At 48.6% G+C, this 21166-nt stretch overlaps 1 protein-coding gene across 3 annotated transcripts in view; it reads left to right on the forward strand.

The window, feature by feature from the left end:
• LOC120052492 (nuclear factor 1 C-type-like) overlaps positions 1-21166 on the forward strand; it is a 116840-nt gene that overhangs the window by 75556 nt on the left and 20118 nt on the right. For all 3 annotated transcript variants that reach the window (XM_038999434.1, XM_038999433.1, XM_038999435.1), the window contains exons 3-5: positions 6011-6082; positions 6416-6490; positions 11919-12042. In XM_038999434.1, the coding sequence (XP_038855362.1) occupies positions 6011-6082; positions 6416-6490; positions 11919-12042 (271 nt within the window). The remainder of the gene's footprint in view (positions 1-6010; positions 6083-6415; positions 6491-11918; positions 12043-21166) is intronic.

The following is a 21166-nucleotide window of genomic DNA, read 5'->3' on the forward strand; positions in this document are numbered from 1 at the left end:
ACAAGCGAGGCCTTCTCTGGAGCTATTAATGCCCAGGACTAGTCACTATAGTTGTTTAATAGCTCTCCCTGTTGGAATAAAAAAACTGACCTCCCGTGGCACGACTCACGCTGACAGCACTAATTGTAGTCGGGAGACTCCATGGCTTCTTTCACTCTGGAAGTTCAATGATCACTTTCTGCCTCTTACAAAATATCTCTTTCAGTGTTTCTCATTTGACTTCCTATGTGGTAACAAGTACCAAGAGGGAGCTCAGAGAGGGGTCGCTCATTTGACTGCAAATCATGGCAGTGTCAGCGTTTGTGTGCCTTACTGTCTTTGGTCATACTGTGTGCTGCACCATGTGTAGTGTCTGTGTGTTTTGTTTTACCCTACATGAGCAGTGTGTGCGTGTGTGTGTGCGTGGGTGCATACCCACATGCAGACACTGTGTCCTCTGTATCTGAGTGAGTATCCTTCCCCCAGCTGGTAGCTATTCCTCTCCTGATTGAGCAAAATGCCTGATGTGTTATTACTGCCATGCCGCCCCCACTCCTTAAAGACCCACTACCACAGGAAGCTGCACTCTACTGCAAGGAAAGGTCAGCTGGTCCAATTATCAGAGGCCACCATTTTCACACCAATGCCTGACTTCCTGATATCCACTGTAACCAACTCCTTTCCTGGAACCTCAGTCTGCCAGCAGCGGGGCTGGAAGTTTGGCTTTTTGCAGCTGCGTAGTGTGCTTCTTTACCGTCGACATATTTTTCAGCTGCCTGACTTTACCCATTCATTTTAGTTGTCTTTTTGGTATCGTGACATTATTTGACAACAACCTGACCTCTACCCTACTTTACTTTTTAGCTGTCATCTCATTTTCTCTCCCTTCATCCTTCTCTGTGCTTGCGTCTCACTTTTTCTTCTCCAGATCCCTGTATGTTTTTCTGTCTGTGTTTTACGGTGGGCTGGTGCTGTTTATCAGTTTGAGAGCTGTGCGGTGTGTTTGACAGACGTGACTTAGGGCTCTCCTCTGCTCAGTTCTCCTCAGCGTAGTCTCTCTCTCAGACTCCATATAGAACACTTCAGTGCTCCAGCACATAAAAGGATGGCTGCGTCAAATTAAAGTCAGTACTGCAGCGCCTGATTCTCTCATGCTCAGCATTTTTTTCTGAATGAATTAAAAGGAGAATGCTCTCCAAGCTGACTGAGGGTTCTGTAATTCTGCAAAGACTTTCACTTGTGTAATCAGATCGAGTGACCCTCACTGTGTATGTTTCAGCAACAACCCAGCTTTAGGCTTAAACTGTTGGAAAATCTACCTTGAAATATATAGTATAAGCAGGATTAAAGCAGCCATCTACCAGCCAAGCCAGTGCAGTCAGCACTTGCTTTGTTTGCAAGAGAGGTTAGCTATTTTGAATATAAATTAGCGGTCTCTGCACCTTATTCTGAATAAATTAGGATTAGTTTAACAACACCATGGAACTCATTAGATGGTTAGATGATTTGGCCAATAAAAGTTTTCTGTTGAATTGGTTTCTATGTGGATTCTGGTCCAGCAGGCCAGGCCTCTTCTATTTGGTGTCTCCCATTCTAAATGTTAACCAGCGTGGGGAGTTTGTGGGTGGGGAGGGCTGCTGGGGCTGCCCATGCAGATTCAGACTGTCTGCATGGGCTGAAACGGAGGGGGGAAGAAGAGAGGGAGAAGAAGTGCAAGCAAGAAGGGGGAAAGAAATCAAACAGATAGGGAAAGAAATCGAACAGATAGGGAAAGAAATCGAACCGATAGGGAAAGAGGCTATCAACGTTTTTGTTTGCTGTAATATCTCTGCGTTGGCTTTGTTCTTGTCATTCCAAACAATTCGGTTTGAAATTTAATTGAAGATGTGAAATTGATTGGGGTTGCTGAGGGGAGAAGGGAGAGATGGAGAGAGATGGAGAGGTAAAATGAAGGGAGAGGGCTGAGCTCAGTAGCTCTGTTGCTGGGGCAGAACTCCATTGATTGGTTTGTTCTCTGAGAACAGCTGCAGTGAGCTGGACAATCTTACCACAGAGAAACACGGAGACAGACTGCTGAGAAAGATTACAAGAGGGAGCCCCTGGTGTTATATCATGGCACAAGCACTAGATATCATTTTATTTATCTGCATTTTCCCATATTACTCCAAACTAGTAAATCATACGATATGCTTGAATATACTACAACAATAAGTAAACTGTAGATATTCATGTTTTGGGGAATGTGTACGGTATTGTGGTTGAGAATTGAATATGAGTGATATAAGTTCTATCCTATACTGAAGGGGGTGCCTTCCCACAGTGGTCTTACAGTACATCAGTAGAGCCTAGATGAGCTTTGCTGCAGCACGCTCAATTGTGCTAAAATGAACATTACTGTGATTAGCTTGTTACACACTAGAGAGGCTATCAGTTACACATTGGATTTGAATTGACTGTTCAATTCCATTTGAGATTTTAAAGTAGACAATCGGTTTGATAGTTACAAGGTAGCCATCTCTATACCAGAAGCTTGATTGTCGTAATGAATTAGTGTGTTATCGCTACATATTAAAGCCTCATAATAGGTGGGTCGTGTTCATGAAGTTATTTTTCCTAATTGCTCCAGTAAGGGGTGTAGTATTGAGAGCACAGCAATGTCTGTGATTCATATGAAATACATATGATTCATATGAAGTTATAAGGGAACAGACAGGTCATAATTGTTTCCGTGTTTTGACCTATGTTGTTCCACTGTTACATCATCATAGCTTCAGTTCTCGTTCCTGCTAGAAACTGAGCTGCTGGAGAAATATCTCCTCTCACCTAGTGACTGATGGGTAATGGGTTTGGGAGAAGCCAAAGATTGTCTCTCCAAATTTGCCCAGGCACCAGGGTAAATGTGAATAGACAGCCTTGCCTCAGAATCCCTAGCTTAGCTTCCTCTGTCCACTTCAGCCGGCAGTGTTGGCTTTAGCCAGCCAGCCACTGTATTTACAATAATGTCATGAGATCAAAATGAAACCAAATACTGGGTGCATTGTAGAAATTCTAATTCACCATCCTTGTGGTTTTCCTGTTATGGGAAAATATATACTGTACAAAGGGTTGTGTTACAAGAATCTCTCAGTTACGAGTATACTTGCAGCTTGGACCATATCTCTGGTAATTTACTTCAGACAAGCATGTGTCCCCTGGTTGGACTGATGAGGGAAGCTACTTTGCTTCCCTGTGCTTGTAATGCTGTCTGTTCTGTGTTGTAATTTAACTGTGACACACTGATTGCAGAGTAACTCAGCTAAAATGAGTTTCTGGTTAAGTCACTTCCATAGCAAAAATGTATTTCTCTCTCAAAACCCTCTCTATGTTTATCTCTCTCCCCCTCTCTATTTCTCTCTTTCTTCCTCTCTTTCTCTCTGTCTGCCAACAGCAATTAAGTGGCACTGCTCTGTCTCTCTCTCTTTTCGTCTTTCGTCTGAAGGGGTGATTTGGCACAGGAGCATGCTGGCACTCTTCAACCGTGTTAGTTGTACTTTGTGTGTTCTTTCTCTGGGCGAGAGAGAGAACGAGAGGGGGAGGGAGAGAGTGAGTGAGTGAAAGAGAGACGGGAGAAAGAGCAATCTAAAATGGCTGCCAACACTAAAGTCCTCTGCACATGAAATGTCTGCCAAAATGTATGTTTAGTTTAGCGATCCCTGGCCAGAGAAATAACTTACTTGGAAAGAAAATAGCAACAACAAGTGCCACAACACATATATATATATATATATTAATAATAAATGTGTAACGATGAGGTCAGGAATATGAGGGTGAGGATAGAGAGAGAAAGAGAGGAGAGATATAGTTAAATTCTGAAAGTGCGTAATAACACATTTTCAAAGTGTTTTATCCTGATGGAATGTGAATAAAAAAATATAAAAAAATAACAAGTTTAGGGACAAGTAGATCAATTTTGCCCTCATTGAACCCTGGTCAAGCTCACGAGGGGACAGCTGCAATGTCCATTTATTATCCTTTCTGACATTTATGAATTTCTCACGTTTGAATGGTATCTCAGAGGTGTTGGAGATTTGTTCATTAACTCTTACAATCCTGGTATGATAAAACCATCAAAACAATATGACTTGAAAACATAAAGACACAATGTTAACAGTTAACAAAATGGCAGTCAACTACTTTCGGAGGGAAAATGGATGGTCTCTTGTTTCGCCCACGTTTTATTGCATCATCATGGCATCACCCCCCCCCCCCCCCCCCCCCCCCCACAAACACCCTTACAAACCCATATATTTTTTCAAAAATATGATAAAGAAAATGCATTAACTATGTATTTGTTTTCCCCAGCAATGTCTTTGGGGCATTACGTGTCTTTGTGTGTGTGTGTGTGCCAGTCTCTCTCGCCTTCTCTTGCTATAGTTCCCTCTTTATTTTGCTCTTTGTGCCAGGGTTTTGTCTGAGGGTGGCCTGCCTAGAATCCGCTGTAGCTTTTGGCAAGAATGTATTGAGTATTGAAGATAGCAGAGGAGAGAAACAATTGGAGAAGTTTCATTGGCAGGGTATGTCTGACTTGGCCAGAGTAAAATCAAGATGGCTGTTTGTTTGTTTCTTTACTGCAGTTTTTTTTCCGTTGTCTTTCTACTACAGTAGATTAGCCACAGAACAAACCACAGCCCAGAGGTCGACCATACTCCTCAATCAGTTTGAATGCTGCCTGCCAATTCTTTAGCACATCGCCCCATGATAGTGATTATAAGCTTGAGCACCATCGAAGTGGCTGTGGAAGAACGTATAAGGGGGATAAGGTAGAAATAATGCCATTCACTACAGAGCTTCATGAAGAAGACAGTCATTGCTACCTGTGTGGTGGTGCAGTCTGCTGTGGTTGTCACACATCACAGTAAGGTGTCTGGCTCATTCGTCCAGTGTAGAGGGAAGTCCAGAGGAAGCGGGGTGCTCGTTCTAGTGATGGGGAGTCAATGTGAAGATTACAATGAGGCGCTCCCTCCACAGACTCTAAACTCCAACTTGTGGAGCAGTGTGGAATGTGTGTGGCTTTGATCCGCTAGTGGAATCATGCCTATCTGATAGAGGAGGGCCCTATTTATTTACTTTTAGATTTTTACTGCTGTTCCCTTTGACTCTTTGTGGTAGATCTAGTATGCTCTGATTTCACACTAAGAATCCCCATTCTGGTTTGGACTGCACTCTATTTATTTAGCTTGTATTATCTGCATTTGCCAGGTTAAGCAGATATAAAAGTAGATTGTATTGGATTGTGTGGCCTTCCCATTGTTGTGATGCTTTATTGAGTGTACATTTTGGCAGAACAAAAATATTAGCCTGCCGAGTGGCGCAGCAGTCTAAGGCACAGCATCTCAGTGCTTGAGGTGTCACTACAGACACCCTAGTTCAATTCCAGGCTGTATCACAACCGGCCATGATTGGGAGTCCCATAGGGCAGTGCATAATTGTTGAGGCTGCAGGTAGCCTAGTGGTTAGAGCTTTGGACTAATAACCGAAAGGTTGCAAGATCAAATCCCTGAGCCGACAAGGTAAAAATCTGTTGTTCTGCCCCTGAATAAGGCAGTTAACCCACTGTTCCTAGGCTGTCATTGTAAATAAGAATTTGTTCTTAACTGACTTGCCTAGTTAAAAAAATAATACAATTGGGAATCTAGTTAGACTTGCCAAACAAGGCAGTTTTATAATGAGGGGTTGGGATCATGTTTCACATTTTTGTGGTAGGCCAATTTTATTTTTCTGAAACCATACTGGTTATAATAGCTTTAGCTCTATCTATAAACTTTTACATCAATATAGTACTTATTTGAAATGTGTCCCATTATTCCTCACTAAATATGTTCATTTTTGGAGACTGTTTCTAACTACTTAATCACCCTCAAATGAGCCTTTTACATGGTAGAAACTGAAACCAATTATGTTGGGTTTAGACTTATGTATCTCACCCCCCCATCCCCTCCCCCCTGTTTCTCTCTTTCTCCCCCTCTCTCTTCCTTTCCTCCCCTCTCTTCAGAGTCAGAGCAGAGCAGTAGCCCACGCACAGGTATTGGGTCAGATCAGGAGGATAGCCGAGCTGCCACCATGGGTAAGGGGCCCCATCGACTCGCACACACATCCAAATACCAACACACAATGACATATTCTTACACATTTACACACTGCCAGACAGTGACATAAGCACTGAGCTTGTTATTCATCTAGCACACGCAATACCTTTCACTGTAATATTTGGAATCCAATACATTCCAGGTAGCTGATAGGCTCAAACATTATGGGCATGTGCTTTACTGGCTTGCTGATACTCTGCCATGTATTGTGTCTTTGTCTTGTGATGTCTCTTAAAAGTGAGAAGTTCCTGTAATGTTTGTTGTATTATGTCACAGAACTCTCCATGGTGACTCATCTCTGTGTTTTCCAGATGCTCCTGAGTTTCAGGAAAGCTTTGTGACGTCAGGAGTTTTTAATGTAACAGAGCTGGTGCAAGTGTCCAGAAGTAAGATTTTTACACCTTTTATTTAGCTACGTGTGTTTTTATATATTTGTGGTTGAATGGATGGACGGAGTGTGTTGGTGCAATATCATCTTTTTGTTACAGTTCTTTCTTAAAACGTCATGTGTGGCTGCTTTCCTTATAACTCCCATAACTTACACAGCAACATGCTTAGGAGCTGGACATGTGTCACATAAACTATGGTGATTCAAGTTCTGACAGCCCTCTTCTGTGAAAAATGAGCTAGCTCACACACTCTGGCCCTCAGGCAGCGGGTGGAAACTCCCAGCCTCTCTGGCAGCAGTCACTCTGCTCCCCTCAGTAGCTGAGCTCCTAGTCTCTACATTGCTGCATGTTCCACTTCTGCTATTCAACCATAACCCCATCAGATGGATACACAGAGGTAGGAAACACATGGATGGTATAACAGCCTAGGTGACAAAGATGGTAGGGAATATCCAGGTCCAGGATTACGGGAGATACTAACGTAATCCACTTACAGCATTAATCACAGTCAACATGCAGAGTAAGCCTCTCCTTACTGTCTACACCCCATCAGACACTCAATATGATTTCTGACCGGGAATCAGATCATAGGGCTTTAGGATGACATTATTTAGGACTTCCTCATCATTCATGTTGTTTTATCTGTCTCATGGTGGATTGTGGATCGTGCAGATGTTTTATCCATGTAATATGTTCTACTCACAATGCTAAGGCTGCGTGTTCTGTGCTGTGTGCTTTGAGCTTTGTGATTGGCTGGGGATGCTGTGCTCACCAGGCCTGGCATTAGTGAATTAGGGCCACATTAACCTCTAATCACTTTGTATGAATAACCATCATCTCCCAGCCCCACAGACCTCACTAGTCACCACCTGAGACCTCTATTCACTTACCCTCAAATCTGAGTCATCATTTACATACGTTATTTCATTATGTTTAGAAATTGAGTTTAATCAGATTTGAAAGGCAGCGCAAGTGAAGGGAGCTGAAGGGAGAGAAGCTCACCCATCTGTCGTATGTAATTGATCACGCTTTCGGTTTCCACAGTGATAATGCCTTTCTCCGAAGGGTCTTCTGTTCTGCCTGCGGTTATGGAACCCCTACCTGTCCCAGACCTGCTGTTTTCAACTCTTAATGATCGGCTATGAAAAGCCAACTGACATTTATTCCTGATTATTATTTGACCATGCTTGTCACTTATGAACATTTTGAACATCTTGGCCATGTTTCTACACCTGCATTGCTTGCTGTTTGGGGTTTTAGGCTGGGTTTCTGTACAGCACTTCGAGATATTAGCTGATGTACGAAGGGCTATATAAAATAAACTTGATTTGATTTGATTCATCTGTCATTCAAAATAAATGCTCTTCAGTATGAACGACAAGCTCTGATGAGCGTACATTCACTCACACATCGATTTGAAATACTTTATTTCAATCCACTACAAAAAAAGGATCCAAACATTTCAAAGGTCCCTGTATTCATGGCACTCAAAGGTACAGAAAGCAAATCCTTCTCCAAACAGCTAGGCTGCCCACGACAACTGAAACAGAGTAGTACATAGCCAATTGCTTTGCCCTAGTTTTTGTCAGGCCCACAATCTGGAGGCCACGCACTGCAGGCCTGTGTACGTGGCCAAGACTGCCAAATATCAGCACCACCTTCTTGTACCTCCACCCAAGGCTGTCCAAGAGTGCCGCGAGAGGCGGATACTCCCACAGCTTCTCGGCAAAGGCCTGCTCCATGTAGCCTTAAAATGAGCAGACCACTTCCACAATGAGCACCTCTCCCTTACCTCCCCCCACAACAACAATATCTGGAGTAGTTGGCACACATGAAAACACATCAACATAAAACCAGCTTCCCCTTACACAACAATGTTTCTGCATATGTGCTGTTGGTGAGACTGTCTCACCTCGCTGGCTATCAGGTCAATAAGACTGTCATGTCTAGCAATGTACAAATCCTTGTATGAACAGAAGCCATTCACAACATGGGCATTACATTTGATTTATGTAGAATACAAAATGGGTACCGGAGTGCTAGATTATATTGTGTTGGTATAACTTGCAGCCTTGCCTTAACAGTAAAGGTGAGAATGTTCTCGCCAACGGCAGCATTCTGGTACATGGAATGGGAGACAGAGTGGTCAGCACAGTCCAGAGCAGTGAGTTTCCCCTGCAGCCTCAGGCCAGTCCAGTGTGGTCAGTAGCTGCATCCATCTGATACCAAGGAGTGTTGTCCTATGTCACTATTGCCAGTGATTTGTGTTCAATGGTGAAGACAGGCATGGTGGGTGGAGGGCCGGATCTCCATTGGCAGACCACCTCTGTCTTGGTGGTGTTGATAGACAGTCCCATCCTGCTATAGACCCTCATAGATGCTACAAGGATGGACTGAAGGTCTTCTGGAGTGTGGGTCACTAGAGCACAGTCATCAGCCGAAGCCTTGGTGGTTGCTTGAAGCCTCCTGATGTTGAATAGGTTTCCATCCAGCCTGAAGGCCACCGCAACCATGCTTCTGTCCTCAAGCTCCTTGTGGAGAAGCTGGGTGACATATAGGAGGAAGATGAGTACCGGTGCCAGCACACATCCCTGTCTCACACTGATGCTTACTCCAAAGGGCACTGACTCCTGCCCTCCTATGGCCATCGGAGCCATCATCCCATCATGGAACTGGCAAAGGATGTTGACACATTTGTCTGGACAGCCACATTTGAGTAGAATGCCCCATAGTAGTTCCCTGCTCACAATGTTGAAGTCCTTGGAGAGGTCGACAAATGTCATGAAAAGGTCCTGATGTTGTTCACGTTACTTCTCCTGGAGTTGCTGTGCCGTGAATATCATGTCGACCGTCTCCTGTTCTTTCTGAAGCCGCATTGTGACTCTGGCAGCAGTTCCTCTGTGATGTTGTTCACCAGCATGTGTAGCATCACCTTGGCCAGGACCTTGCCGGCAAAAGACAGAAGGGATATCCCCCGGCTGCTCCCGCAGATTGACTTGTCAGCCTTGTTCTTACCTCAGTGTACTTGTTGTTCTTGAGGGAACAGAAAGCTGATAACACCACACACACACACACACACACACACACACACACACACACACACACACACACACACACACACACACACACACACACACACACACCTTATGTAAAATGCTTTAGCTATAATTATCAAAACTAAATGAGTGAGTTATTATGATGCATAGGGAACACGTTTCACATTACACCTGTCAAACTGGCTCTCTGTTTTCACATTACACCTGTCAAACTGTCTGTCTGTTTTCACATTACACCTGTCAAACTGGCTCTCTGTTTTCACATTACACCTGTCAAACTGTCTGTCTGTTTTCACATTACACCTGTCAAACTGGCTCTCTGTTTTCACATTACATCTGTCAAACTGGCTCTCTGTTTTCACATTACACCTGTCAAACTGTCTCTCTGTTTTCACATTACACCTGTCAAACTGGCTCTCTGTTTTCACATTACACCTGTCAAACTGGCTCTCTGTTTTCACATTACACCTGTCAAACTGTCTGTCTGTTTTCACATTACACCTGTCAAACTGGCTCTCTGTTTTCACATTACACCTGTCAAACTGTCTGTCTGTTTTCACATTACACCTGTCAAACTGGCTCTCTGTTTTCACATTACACCTGTCAAACTGTCTGTCTGTTTTCACATTACACCTGTCAAACTGGCTCTCTGTTTTCACATTACATCTGTCAAACTGGCTCTCTGTTTTCACATTACACCTGTCAAACTGTCTGTCTGTTTTCACATTACACCTGTCAAACTGTCTGTCTGTTTTCACATTACACCTGTCAAACTGTCTGTCTGTTTTCACATTACATCTGTCAAACTGGCTCTCTGTTTTCACATTACACCTGTCAAACTGTCTGTCTGTTTTCACATTACACCTGTCAAACTGTCTGTCTGTTTTCACATTACACCTGTCAAACTGGCTCTCTGTTTTCACATTACACCTGTCAAACTGTCTGTCTGTTTTCACATTACATCTGTCAAACTGGCTCTCTGTTTTCACATTACACCTGTCAAACTGTCTGTCTGTTTTCACATTACACCTGTCAAACTGTCTCTCTGTTTTCACATTACACCTGTCAAACTGGCTCTCTGTTTTCCGTGTGGCATTTTGACTCACTAATTGGAATAAATGTAGAAGTTAAAGACTTCAATTAACCACCTGCCAGCTGGCCTCTCCCGGGGAAAAGACTGCTAGTCCAGACTCACCCCCTCGACTCCCAAAATCCTCAGCTGCCCATGGCGCTATGCTATAAGAACTATCACCTGCACCTCTGTTCATGTGGCATACTCCACAACGCTTGTAATATGTATTTACGCTCATATCCATGCTCGCGTTTTGCCCCCAAGAGGCGTTGATTTAGATTTTAGACTACATAATTAGCTTATTTAACTAATCGGTTACTTTTAAGTGCACTCCACTTTATTTACCCAGGCCTCATGTGGGATGCATATCCTAGGAGACATTAGCCGCCTTTTAGAAAGGATGAATTCTCCACTGACCTACTTTACCAGTGTAATTAAACAGAGCAGAATGTGTTGTAATTACTGAGCTTGTTTACATCACCACGGCTATCCAGCTCAACTACAGAAATAGAATCCCTCACATGAATGGGGATTCCTGTTCTAATAATTCCATTTCTATGCTTTCAACCACCCCTGCCCGTGTTCAGTTCCCTCCCTGGTTACTCTTCTTTGGCCAGAGGTTCCTGTAAGGTGCACGTGAGGGAATTGCTACACTGGAGATCCATGAATCCTCCTTTTGTGTTGTGTTCTCCAGCGTTTCAGTACAGTGTGTAGTCAGGGAGAGATTGATTGCCGGGGGATCTGTAGTGACGCCATCCCACTGTTAATAAGCATACCTGCCCTAACAAATGGGCCATTGTTCTCCAAGCTCACTGTGTCGCCCCACTGCTCGGTAGTATAGTGCAACAACATCTCTGTCCACTCCAGCCAGACCACAGCACAGCAGCAGGCAGCCATTAATGCACATGGTTATATAAAGTACATTAGTGGAAACCTGAGACGGGAAATGGGGTAAAGGCTGATAGATGGCTACACAGCCCCAGACCCATAATTCCACATTCTCCTGCTCTTGTCCTGAGCGTTGAAGTATGGTAGCAGACTGCAGCTGGGATTGTCCACTTTTGGAGCTGTTACAGAGAAGGGCACACAGATACAACACAATATCTTTGCTCACACAGCGACACAATTCTTCAGCAGCGATGTATGAGTGAGCTTGAGGATGGTGCTACATGTCCTTTATGCAGATGTTTGAGTATGATTCCATAGATAATTGCATGTTTAATTGACAGTAATGTACAGTGTGTGACATGTTCCTCCCCTGACTGACCTGTCCCCTCTGTGTGTTTGTTGCATGCAGCTCCGGTGGTGACCGGGGCAGGCCCTAACTTCTCCCTGGGGGAGCTGCAGGGGCACCTGGCCTACGACCTCAACCCCTCAGGGGTGGGCATGAGGAGAACCCTGCCCAGCACCTCCTCCAGCGGGTCAGTACCAGCCCCAAAACACACACATGCACACAATCTAGACTGGAAATGAACAAACTGTATACACTACAAAGGCACAAACTCGCGGCACCGTACACTTCTTTAATTAATGTTGATATTACTCTACCCTGTGAATACACTCACATTCAGACTGTTCAAATACATTCCAGGTTAACATGAGCCTTAAATGAACGGCTGGATGTGCAACCACTTGAGAGGAAGACTGTGTTTTTTCATGGGTGCACAGAGAGCAGTGTCCTTTTGCCGAAAGCACAACACTTTAACTAAAAGAACAATGACTGCAGACTATGTGATTTATCTGGACGTGTACACCACTGCCAAAACACCAGCTGTGATTTATTGTGTAATTTGTCACTGTAAAAGGCAAGTAAAGCTGGGACAAAATGAGACTGTAAATTAACTGGTTTACCTGAAGGTCCTGAAACTACTCAGTTTTCTACCGGTCATCTTCAGGTTGCTGTTTTTGACCCACTTGTGTACTGTGTGTGTGTGTGTGTGTGTGTGTGTGTGTGTGTGTGTGTGTGTGTGTGTGTGTGTGTGTGTGTGTGTGTGTGTGTGTGTGTGTGTGTGTGTGTGTGTGTGTGTGTGTGTTCGTGCGTGCGTGCGTGCGTGCTTGCTAACGCATCAAATCAGCCTCTAAAGTCCATTGTGCACGAGATGACGCTGTCGAGTAATATTAAACATAATTGAGCAAGCAAACGCTTAATCAAGAGCGCAGAGAATGGGTCCTGCGAGCAGAAGATGTGCCCCCGAGTGAACAGGCCAGTGGAGAGAGTAAAGGATGCGCCCGCGAGCGAACAGGCCAGTGGAGAGAGTAGAGGATGCGCCCGCGAGTGAACAGGCCAGTGGAGAGAGTAGAGGATGCGCCCGCGAGCGAACAGGCCAGTGGACAGAGTAGAGGATGCGCCCGCGAGGATGCGCCCGCGAGCGAACAGGCCAGTGGAGAGAGCAGAGGATGCGCCCGCGAGTGAACAGGCCAGTGGAGAGAGTAGAGGATGCGCCCGCGAGCGATCAGGCCAGTGGACAGAGTAGAGGATGCGCCCGCGAGGATGCGCCCGCGAGCGAACAGGCCAGTGGAGAGAGCAGAGGATGCGCCCGCGAGTGAACAGGCCAGTGGAGAGAGTAGAGGATGCGCCCGCGAGCGAACAGGCCAGTGGAGAGAGAAGAGGATGCGCCCGCGAGTGAACAGGCCAGTGGAGAGAGCAGAGGATGCGCCCGCGAGCGAACAGGCCAGTGGAGAGAGTAGAGGATGCGCCTGCGAGCGAACAGGCCAGTGGAGAGAGTAGAGGATGCGCCCGCGAGCGAACAGGCCAGTGGAGAGAGTAGAGGATGCGCCTGCGAGTGAACAGGCCAGTGGAGAGAGTAGAGGATGCGCCCGCGAGCGAACAGGCCAGTGGAGAGAGTAGAGGATGCGCCCGCGAGCGAACAGGCCAGTGGAGAGAGTAGAGGATGCGCCTGCGAGTGAACAGGCCAGTGGAGAGAGTAGAGGATGCGCCCGCGAGCGATCAGGCCAGTGGACAGAGTAGAGGATGCGCCCGCGAGGATGCGCCCGCGAGCGAACAGGCCAGTGGAGAGAGCAGAGGATGCGCCCGCGAGTGAACAGGCCAGTGGAGAGAGTAGAGGATGCGCCCGCGAGCGAACAGGCCAGTGGAGAGAGTAGAGGATGCGCCCGCGAGCGAACAGGCCAGTGGAGAGAGTAGAGGATGCGCCCGCGAGCGAACAGGCCAGTGGAGAGAGTAAAGGATGCGCCCGCGAGCGAACAGGCCAGTGGAGAGAGTAGAGGATGTGTCCACGAGTGAACAGGCCAGTGGAGAGAGCAGAGGATGCGCCTGCGAGCGGACAGGCCAGTGGAGAGAGTAGAGGATGCGCCCCCGAGTGAACAGGCCAGTGGAGAGAGTAGAGGATGCGCCTGCGAGCGAACAGGCCAGTGGAGAGAGTAGAGGATGCGCCCCCGAGTGAACAGGCCAGTGGAGAGAGTAAAGGATGCGCCCGCGAGCGAACAGGCCAGTGGAGAGAGTAGAGGATGCGCCCGCGAGCGAACAGGCCAGTGGAGAGAGTAAAGGATGCGCCCGCGAGCGAACAGGCCAGTGGAGAGAGTAGAGGATGCGCCCCCGAGTGAACAGGCCAGTGGAGAGAGTAGAGGATGCGCCTGCGAGCGAACAGGCCAGTGGAGAGAGTAGAGGATGCGCCCGCGAGCGAACAGGCCAGTGGAGAGAGCAGAGGATGCGCCCGCGAGTGAACAGGCCAGTGGAGAGAGTAGAGGATGCGCCTGCGAGCGAACAGGCCAGTGGAGAGAGCAGAGGATGCGCCTGCGAGCGGACAGGCCAGTGGAGAGAGTAGAGGATGCGCCCCCGAGTGAACAGGCCAGTGGAGAGAGTAGAGGATGCGCCCCCGAGTGAACAGGCCAGTGGAGAGAGTAGAGGATGTGTCCACGAGTGAACAGGCCAGTGGAGAGAGCAGAGGATGCGCCCGCGAGCGAACAGGCCAGTGGAGAGAGTAGAGGATGCGCCCGCGAGTGAACAGGCCAGTGGAGAGAGTAGAGGATGCGCCCGCGAGTGAACAGGCCAGTGGAGAGAGCAGAGGATGCGCCCGCGAGTGAACAGGCCAGTGGAGAGAGCAGAGGATGCACCCGCGAGCGAACAGGCCAGTGGAGAGAGTAGAGGATGCGCCCGCGAGGATGAACAGGCCAGTGGAGAGAGCAGAGGATGCGCCTGCGAGCGGACAGGCCAGTGGAGAGAGTAGAGGATGCGCCCCCGAGTGAACAGGCCAGTGGAGAGAGTAGAGGATGCGCCTGCGAGCGAACAGGCCAGTGGAGAGAGCAAAGGATGCACCCGCGAGTGGACAGGCCAGCGGAGAGAGCAGAGGATGTGCCCGCAAGCGAACAGGCCAGTGGAGAGAGTAGAGGATGCGCCTGCGAGCGAACAGGCCAGTGGAGAGAGTAGAGGATGCGCCCGCGAGCGAACAGGCCAGTGGAGAGAGTAGAGGATGCGCCTGCGAGTGAACAGGCCAGTGGAGAGAGTAGAGGATGCGCCCGCGAGCGAACAGGCCAGTGGAGAGAGTAGAGGATGCGCCCGCGAGCGAACAGGCCAGTGGAGAGAGTAGAGGATGCGCCTGCGAGTGAACAGGCCAGTGGAGAGAGTAGAGGATGCGCCCGCGAGCGATCAGGCCAGTGGACAGAGTAGAGGATGCGCCCGCGAGGATGCGCCCGCGAGCGAACAGGCCAGTGGAGAGAGCAGAGGATGCGCCCGCGAGTGAACAGGCCAGTGGAGAGAGTAGAGGATGCGCCCGCGAGCGAACAGGCCAGTGGAGAGAGAAGAGGATGCGCCCGCGAGTGAACAGGCCAGTGGAGAGAGCAGAGGATGCGCCCGCGAGCGAACAGGCCAGTGGAGAGAGTAGAGGATGCGCCTGCGAGCGAACAGGCCAGTGGAGAGAGTAGAGGATGCGCCCGTGAGCGAACAGGCCAGTGGAGAGAGTAGAGGATGCGCCCGCGAGCGAACAGGCCAGTGGAGAGAGTAAAGGATGCGCCCGCGAGCGAACAGGCCAGTGGAGAGAGTAGAGGATGTGTCCACGAGTGAACAGGCCAGTGGAGAGAGCAGAGGATGCGCCTGCGAGCGGACAGGCCAGTGGAGAGAGTAGAGGATGCGCCCCCGAGTGAACAGGCCAGTGGAGAGAGTAGAGGATGCGCCTGCGAGCGAACAGGCCAGTGGAGAGAGTAGAGGATGCGCCCCCGAGTGAACAGGCCAGTGGAGAGAGTAAAGGATGCGCCCGCGAGCGAACAGGCCAGTGGAGAGAGTAGAGGATGCGCCCGCGAGCGAACAGGCCAGTGGAGAGAGTAAAGGATGCGCCCGCGAGCGAACAGGCCAGTGGAGAGAGTAGAGGATGCGCCCCCGAGTGAACAGGCCAGTGGAGAGAGTAGAGGATGCGCCTGCGAGCGAACAGGCCAGTGGAGAGAGTAGAGGATGCGCCCGCGAGCGAACAGGCCAGTGGAGAGAGCAGAGGATGCGCCCGCGAGTGAACAGGCCAGTGGAGAGAGTAGAGGATGCGCCTGCGAGCGAACAGGCCAGTGGAGAGAGCAGAGGATGCGCCTGCGAGCGGACAGGCCAGTGGAGAGAGTAGAGGATGCGCCCCCGAGTGAACAGGCCAGTGGAGAGAGTAGAGGATGCGCCCCCGAGTGAACAGGCCAGTGGAGAGAGTAGAGGATGCGCCCGCGAGCGAACAGGCCAGTGGAGAGAGTAGAGGATGCGCCCGCGAGTGAACAGGCCAGTGGAGAGAGTAGAGGATGCGCCCGCGAGTGAACAGGCCAGTGGAGAGAGCAGAGGATGCGCCCGCGAGTGAACAGGCCAGTGGAGAGAGCAGAGGATGCACCCGCGAGCGAACAGGCCAATGGAGAGAGTAGAGGATGCGCCCGCGAGGATGAACAGGCCAGTGGAGAGAGCAGAGGATGCGCCTGCGAGCGGACAGGCCAGTGGAGAGAGTAGAGGATGCGCCCCCGAGTGAACAGGCCAGTGGAGAGAGTAGAGGATGCGCCTGCGAGCGAACAGGCCAGTGGAGAGAGCAAAGGATGCACCCGCGAGTGGACAGGCCAGCGGAGAGAGCAGAGGATGTGCCCGCAAGCAGACAGGCCAGTGGAGAGAGCAGAGGATGCACCCGCGAGCGAACAGGCCAGTGGAGAGAGTAGAGGATGCGCCCGCGAGTGAACAGGCCAGTGGAGAGAGCAGAGGATGCGCCCGCGAGTGAACAGGCCAGTGGAGAGAGCAGAGGATGCACCCGTGAGCGAACAGGCCAGTGGAGAGAGTAGAGGATGCGCCCGCGAGGATGAACAGGCCAGTGGAGAGAGCAGAGGATGCGCCTGCGAGCGGACAGGCCAGTGGAGAGAGTAGAGGATGCGCCCCCGAGTGAACAGGCCAGTGGAGAGAGTAGAGGATGCGCCTGCGAGCGAACAGGCCAGTGGAGAGAGCAAAGGATGCACCCGCGAGTGGACAGGCCAGCGGAGAGAGCAGAGGATGTGCCCGCAAGCAGACAGGCCAGTGGAGAGAGCAGAGGATGCACCCGCGAGCGAACAGGCCAGTGGAGAGAGCAGAGGATGTGCCCGCGAGCGGACAGGCCAGTGGAGAGAGCAGAGGATGTGTCCACGAGTGGACAGGCCAGTGGAGAGAGCAGAGGATGTGCCTGCGAGCGAACAGGCCAGTGGAGAGAGCAGAGGATGTGCCTGCGAGCGAACAGGCCAGTGGAGAGAGCAGAGGATGTGCCTGCGAGCGGACAGGCCAGAGGAGAGAGCAGAGGATGTGCCTGCGAGCGGACAGGCCAGTGGAGAGAGCAAAGGATGTGCCTGCGAGCGGACAGGCCAGTGGAGAGAGCAGAGGATGTGCCCGCGAGCGGACAGGCCAGTGGAGAGAGCAGAGGATGTGCCTGCGAGCGGACAGGCCAGTGGAGAGAGCAGAGGATGTGCCTGCGAGCGGACAGGCCAGTGGAGAGCTTGCAAGTGTTACTTTCAATTTGGCATTGGAAGTTGTATTGAGTACAGGCAGTAATACAGGAGTCAAATTGCATAGGGAGTCTCATCAGATCAGATGTTATCAGCAATTCAGAGCCATCTGGGGAAAGAGCACAAGTAGAACAAAGATATATGTGCTGAAAACTGATAAAATGTATCATTAAAGGTCAGATTTCACCTAAAACAATGACATGAACTCTGTCCCAATTAATCTCAGCTTTACTCCTCACTTCCTCTCTACTCGAATGCTTCTCAAAACCCATTGGAGGTCTGAGGCGAGGAACCTAGGGTCCTCTCCTCTGATGGTGTTTTAGAAGGAGGCACGTAAAAAGGATGCAAGGAATCGAGGAAAGATAAAATGGCACAGATCAGTGGCATGTTTGCCTCAATATGGAATGGCAGACGTCACTATGTGGGAGCACGCCCCTATCCACATCGACGGGACCACAGTGGAAAGGTGAAGAGCTTTAAGTTCCTCGGTGTACACATCACTGACAATCTGAAATGGTCCACCCACACAGACAGTGTGGTGAAGAAGGCACAACAGCTCCAATTCAACCTCAGGAGGCTGAAGAAATTTGGCTTGGCCCCTAAGACCCTCACAAACTTTTACAGATGTAAAATTGGGCTGTATAACCGCCTGGTACGGCAACTGCACCGCCCAAAACCACTGGAGGGTGGTGCAGTCTGCCCAGTGCATCTGCCCAGTGTCCTCCAGGACACCTACAACGCCCGATGTCACAGGAAGATCATCAAGGACATCAACCACCCGAGCCATGGCCTGTTCACCCCGCTATCATCCAGAAGGCAAGGTCAGTACAGGTGCATCAAAGCTGGGACCGAGAGACTGAAAAACAGCTTCAATCTCAAGGCCATCAGACTGTTAAATAGTCATCACTAGCCAGCTACCACCCAGTAACTTAATCCTGCACCTTGGAGGCTGCTGCCCTATGTACATAGACATGGAATCACTGGTCACTTGAAATGGAACACTAGGGAAAGGGGGAAACCTAGTCAGTTGTACAACTGAATGCCCTCAACTGAAATGTGTCTTCCACATTTAATCCAACCCCTCTGAATCAGAGAGGTGCGGGGGGCTGCCTTACTCAACATCCACGGCGCCCGGGGAACAGTGGGTTAACTGCCTTGCTCAGGGGCAGAACGACAGATATTTACCTTATCAGCTCAGTGATTCGATCCAGCAACCTTTTGATTGCGCTAACCACTAGGCTACCTGCCGCCTAATCACTTTAATAATGTTTACATACTGTTTTACTCATTTCATATGTATATTCTGTATTCTACTGTATTTTGGTCAATGCCACTCCAACATTGCTCGTCCTAATATTTATATATTTCTTAATTCCATTATTTTACTTTTAAATGTGTGTGTATTGCTGTGAATTGTTAGATACTACTGCACTGTTGGAGCTAGGAACACAAGCATTTCGCTACACCCGCAATAACATCCGCTAAATATGTGTATGTGACCAATACAATTTGATTTGATTTGAGCAGAGCAGAGGCGTACAATCCAGGGCCTTCGTCAGTGTTATTGAGCAATAAGAAACCTTCTTTAGAACTTTAGTTAAGAAACAGATAGATGAGCATACAGGTATGTTTAAGGTGCCATACCTTTAGCTCGTTGGTGCAGCTGATAGGCTAGATCGAGTTGGAGAAGGTCTTGACCACGCTCTGGCTGTTCTCCAGACAGCGGTAACGCTGGAACGTGTCCCAGGCACTGTTGGTGGCCATGTCCCCTCCCTCAGAACCAGTGAAGATCTCCAGGTTCTTACAGTGGGGCATCAGCACAATCTGTAGAGAAGACAGAAAGTTACAGAGGATTGAAGTAGATTTAGTATGGAGTCGAAGGGCTGAATCCCAACCTAAAATCTTTGTAGCGTGAATTTTTATTCAGGTGACATCAATGCATGATTTACGCAAACGTCTCAGTTGTGTCTAGGTGTTTAACAGTGTGTGTGTGTGGGAACTAACCGAGTCAATGAGTGTGCATGGGGACTGGACATCACTGAGTGCAGAGTAGAGGGGCAAGCTAAGACGAACAGTGTAGTCCATCCCTGCCTCGAAACACTGGTCTGGGGAGCACCACATATCTGAGGAGACGAGAGGGAGGGAGATCACAAAACACTGCACTAAATCACACGCAAGAAAAGTGTATGCAAACAAAACACAGGCCTGTAATGCAAGGTGTATACAGACTCATAGTAATGTAGACTCATATACACAACACGTATATCCTACACTACACACTACACTTGCATATACAGACCCGTTACTCACACTCTCACGCACAACAACCATACACAGAGAGCAAGACTAGGTGTGTGTTTACCATGATCCAAGGTGGAGGAAATGTTTGTTGAGATGGGACGCATCACCTCCTCCCACTGGTCCAGTAACTATGCCAGCACAACGGGTACATAGACATTGGAGTTTGATTCCCCTGGTCAGGACTCCACTGAGGGAGGTGGAGGGATACATATGTGCTGAGTTGTGGAGGGATACATATGTGCCAATTTGTGTAAGGCACAATATGAGTTGCTTTTTTTAAAGAGGCAACTATGGATGATAATTTAGCCAAATAAATGATAACATACTATGTGGGACTGAGGCGAGCTGTACCCGTCCACGCCATTCGTCAGTCAGTATGGCTCAGTATTAAACAGCCTGCTGTCATTTCATGCCCAACCCTCGTCTTGGAGAGCTATCCTCCTATAGGTTTTCACTTCAACCCTTACCTACACCAAATAGACAGCAGATGGTCAAAGTCAATAACATGTCATCCTCTCTACTTGACAAATGTCCTAACAACAATGACTCCATTCAACGTCAAAGCAATTAGAGGAACTCTCAGTACCACTAAGTTACGGGTAGAAGTCATGGTTAGGAAATCCCCAGAGTGCTGTGCATAGTGGAGAGCCAAGGTACTTGAAACAGAGTATCTCCTATCTCTGTCAGCTAAGCAGAGAATAACTTATCCACCACATAGTGAAAGTGGGCCTGGGTGGAGAAAGGGATGGAGAGAGAAAAGATGGTTAGAGGACATTCTCTCATTGTAACTGCCGAAAACTTGCCAGATTAAAAGTAATAAAATCTGTATTTCAAATAGACTGTATCTCAAAGTATTCTGCTGATTATGGCTTTGTGGCTGTGTTAACTAGGGCTGTGGCGGTCATGAAATTTTGTCAGCTGGTTATTGTCATGCAAAATACTCACGGTAGCTGAGAAATAAATAAAACAACACTTATTTCACTCCACGCATCAACCAGTGTTTGAGGAGCGTGCTCCCACTGTGCGAGAGGTGATATTCCGCTAAAACAATTTTAAAAATTATTTTCAAATGTATTTATTTTTATGACATTTTTTCTCACCAATTTCGTGGTATCCAGTTGGTAGTTCCGATCTTGTCTCATCGCTGCAACTCCCCAACGGCCTCGGTCAAGACATGCATCCTCCAAAACATGATCCACCAAGCTGTGCTGCTTCTTAACACACTGCCGCACCAATGTGTCCGAGGAAGCACTGTTTGACAGGTGATAGAGTCAGCTTGCAGGTGCCCGGCCCGCCACAAGGAGTCGCAAGAGCGCG

Source organism: Salvelinus namaycush, chromosome 8 (genome assembly GCF_016432855.1).
Source record: "Salvelinus namaycush isolate Seneca chromosome 8, SaNama_1.0, whole genome shotgun sequence".
NCBI classification, from domain to species: domain Eukaryota; kingdom Metazoa; phylum Chordata; class Actinopteri; order Salmoniformes; family Salmonidae; genus Salvelinus; species Salvelinus namaycush.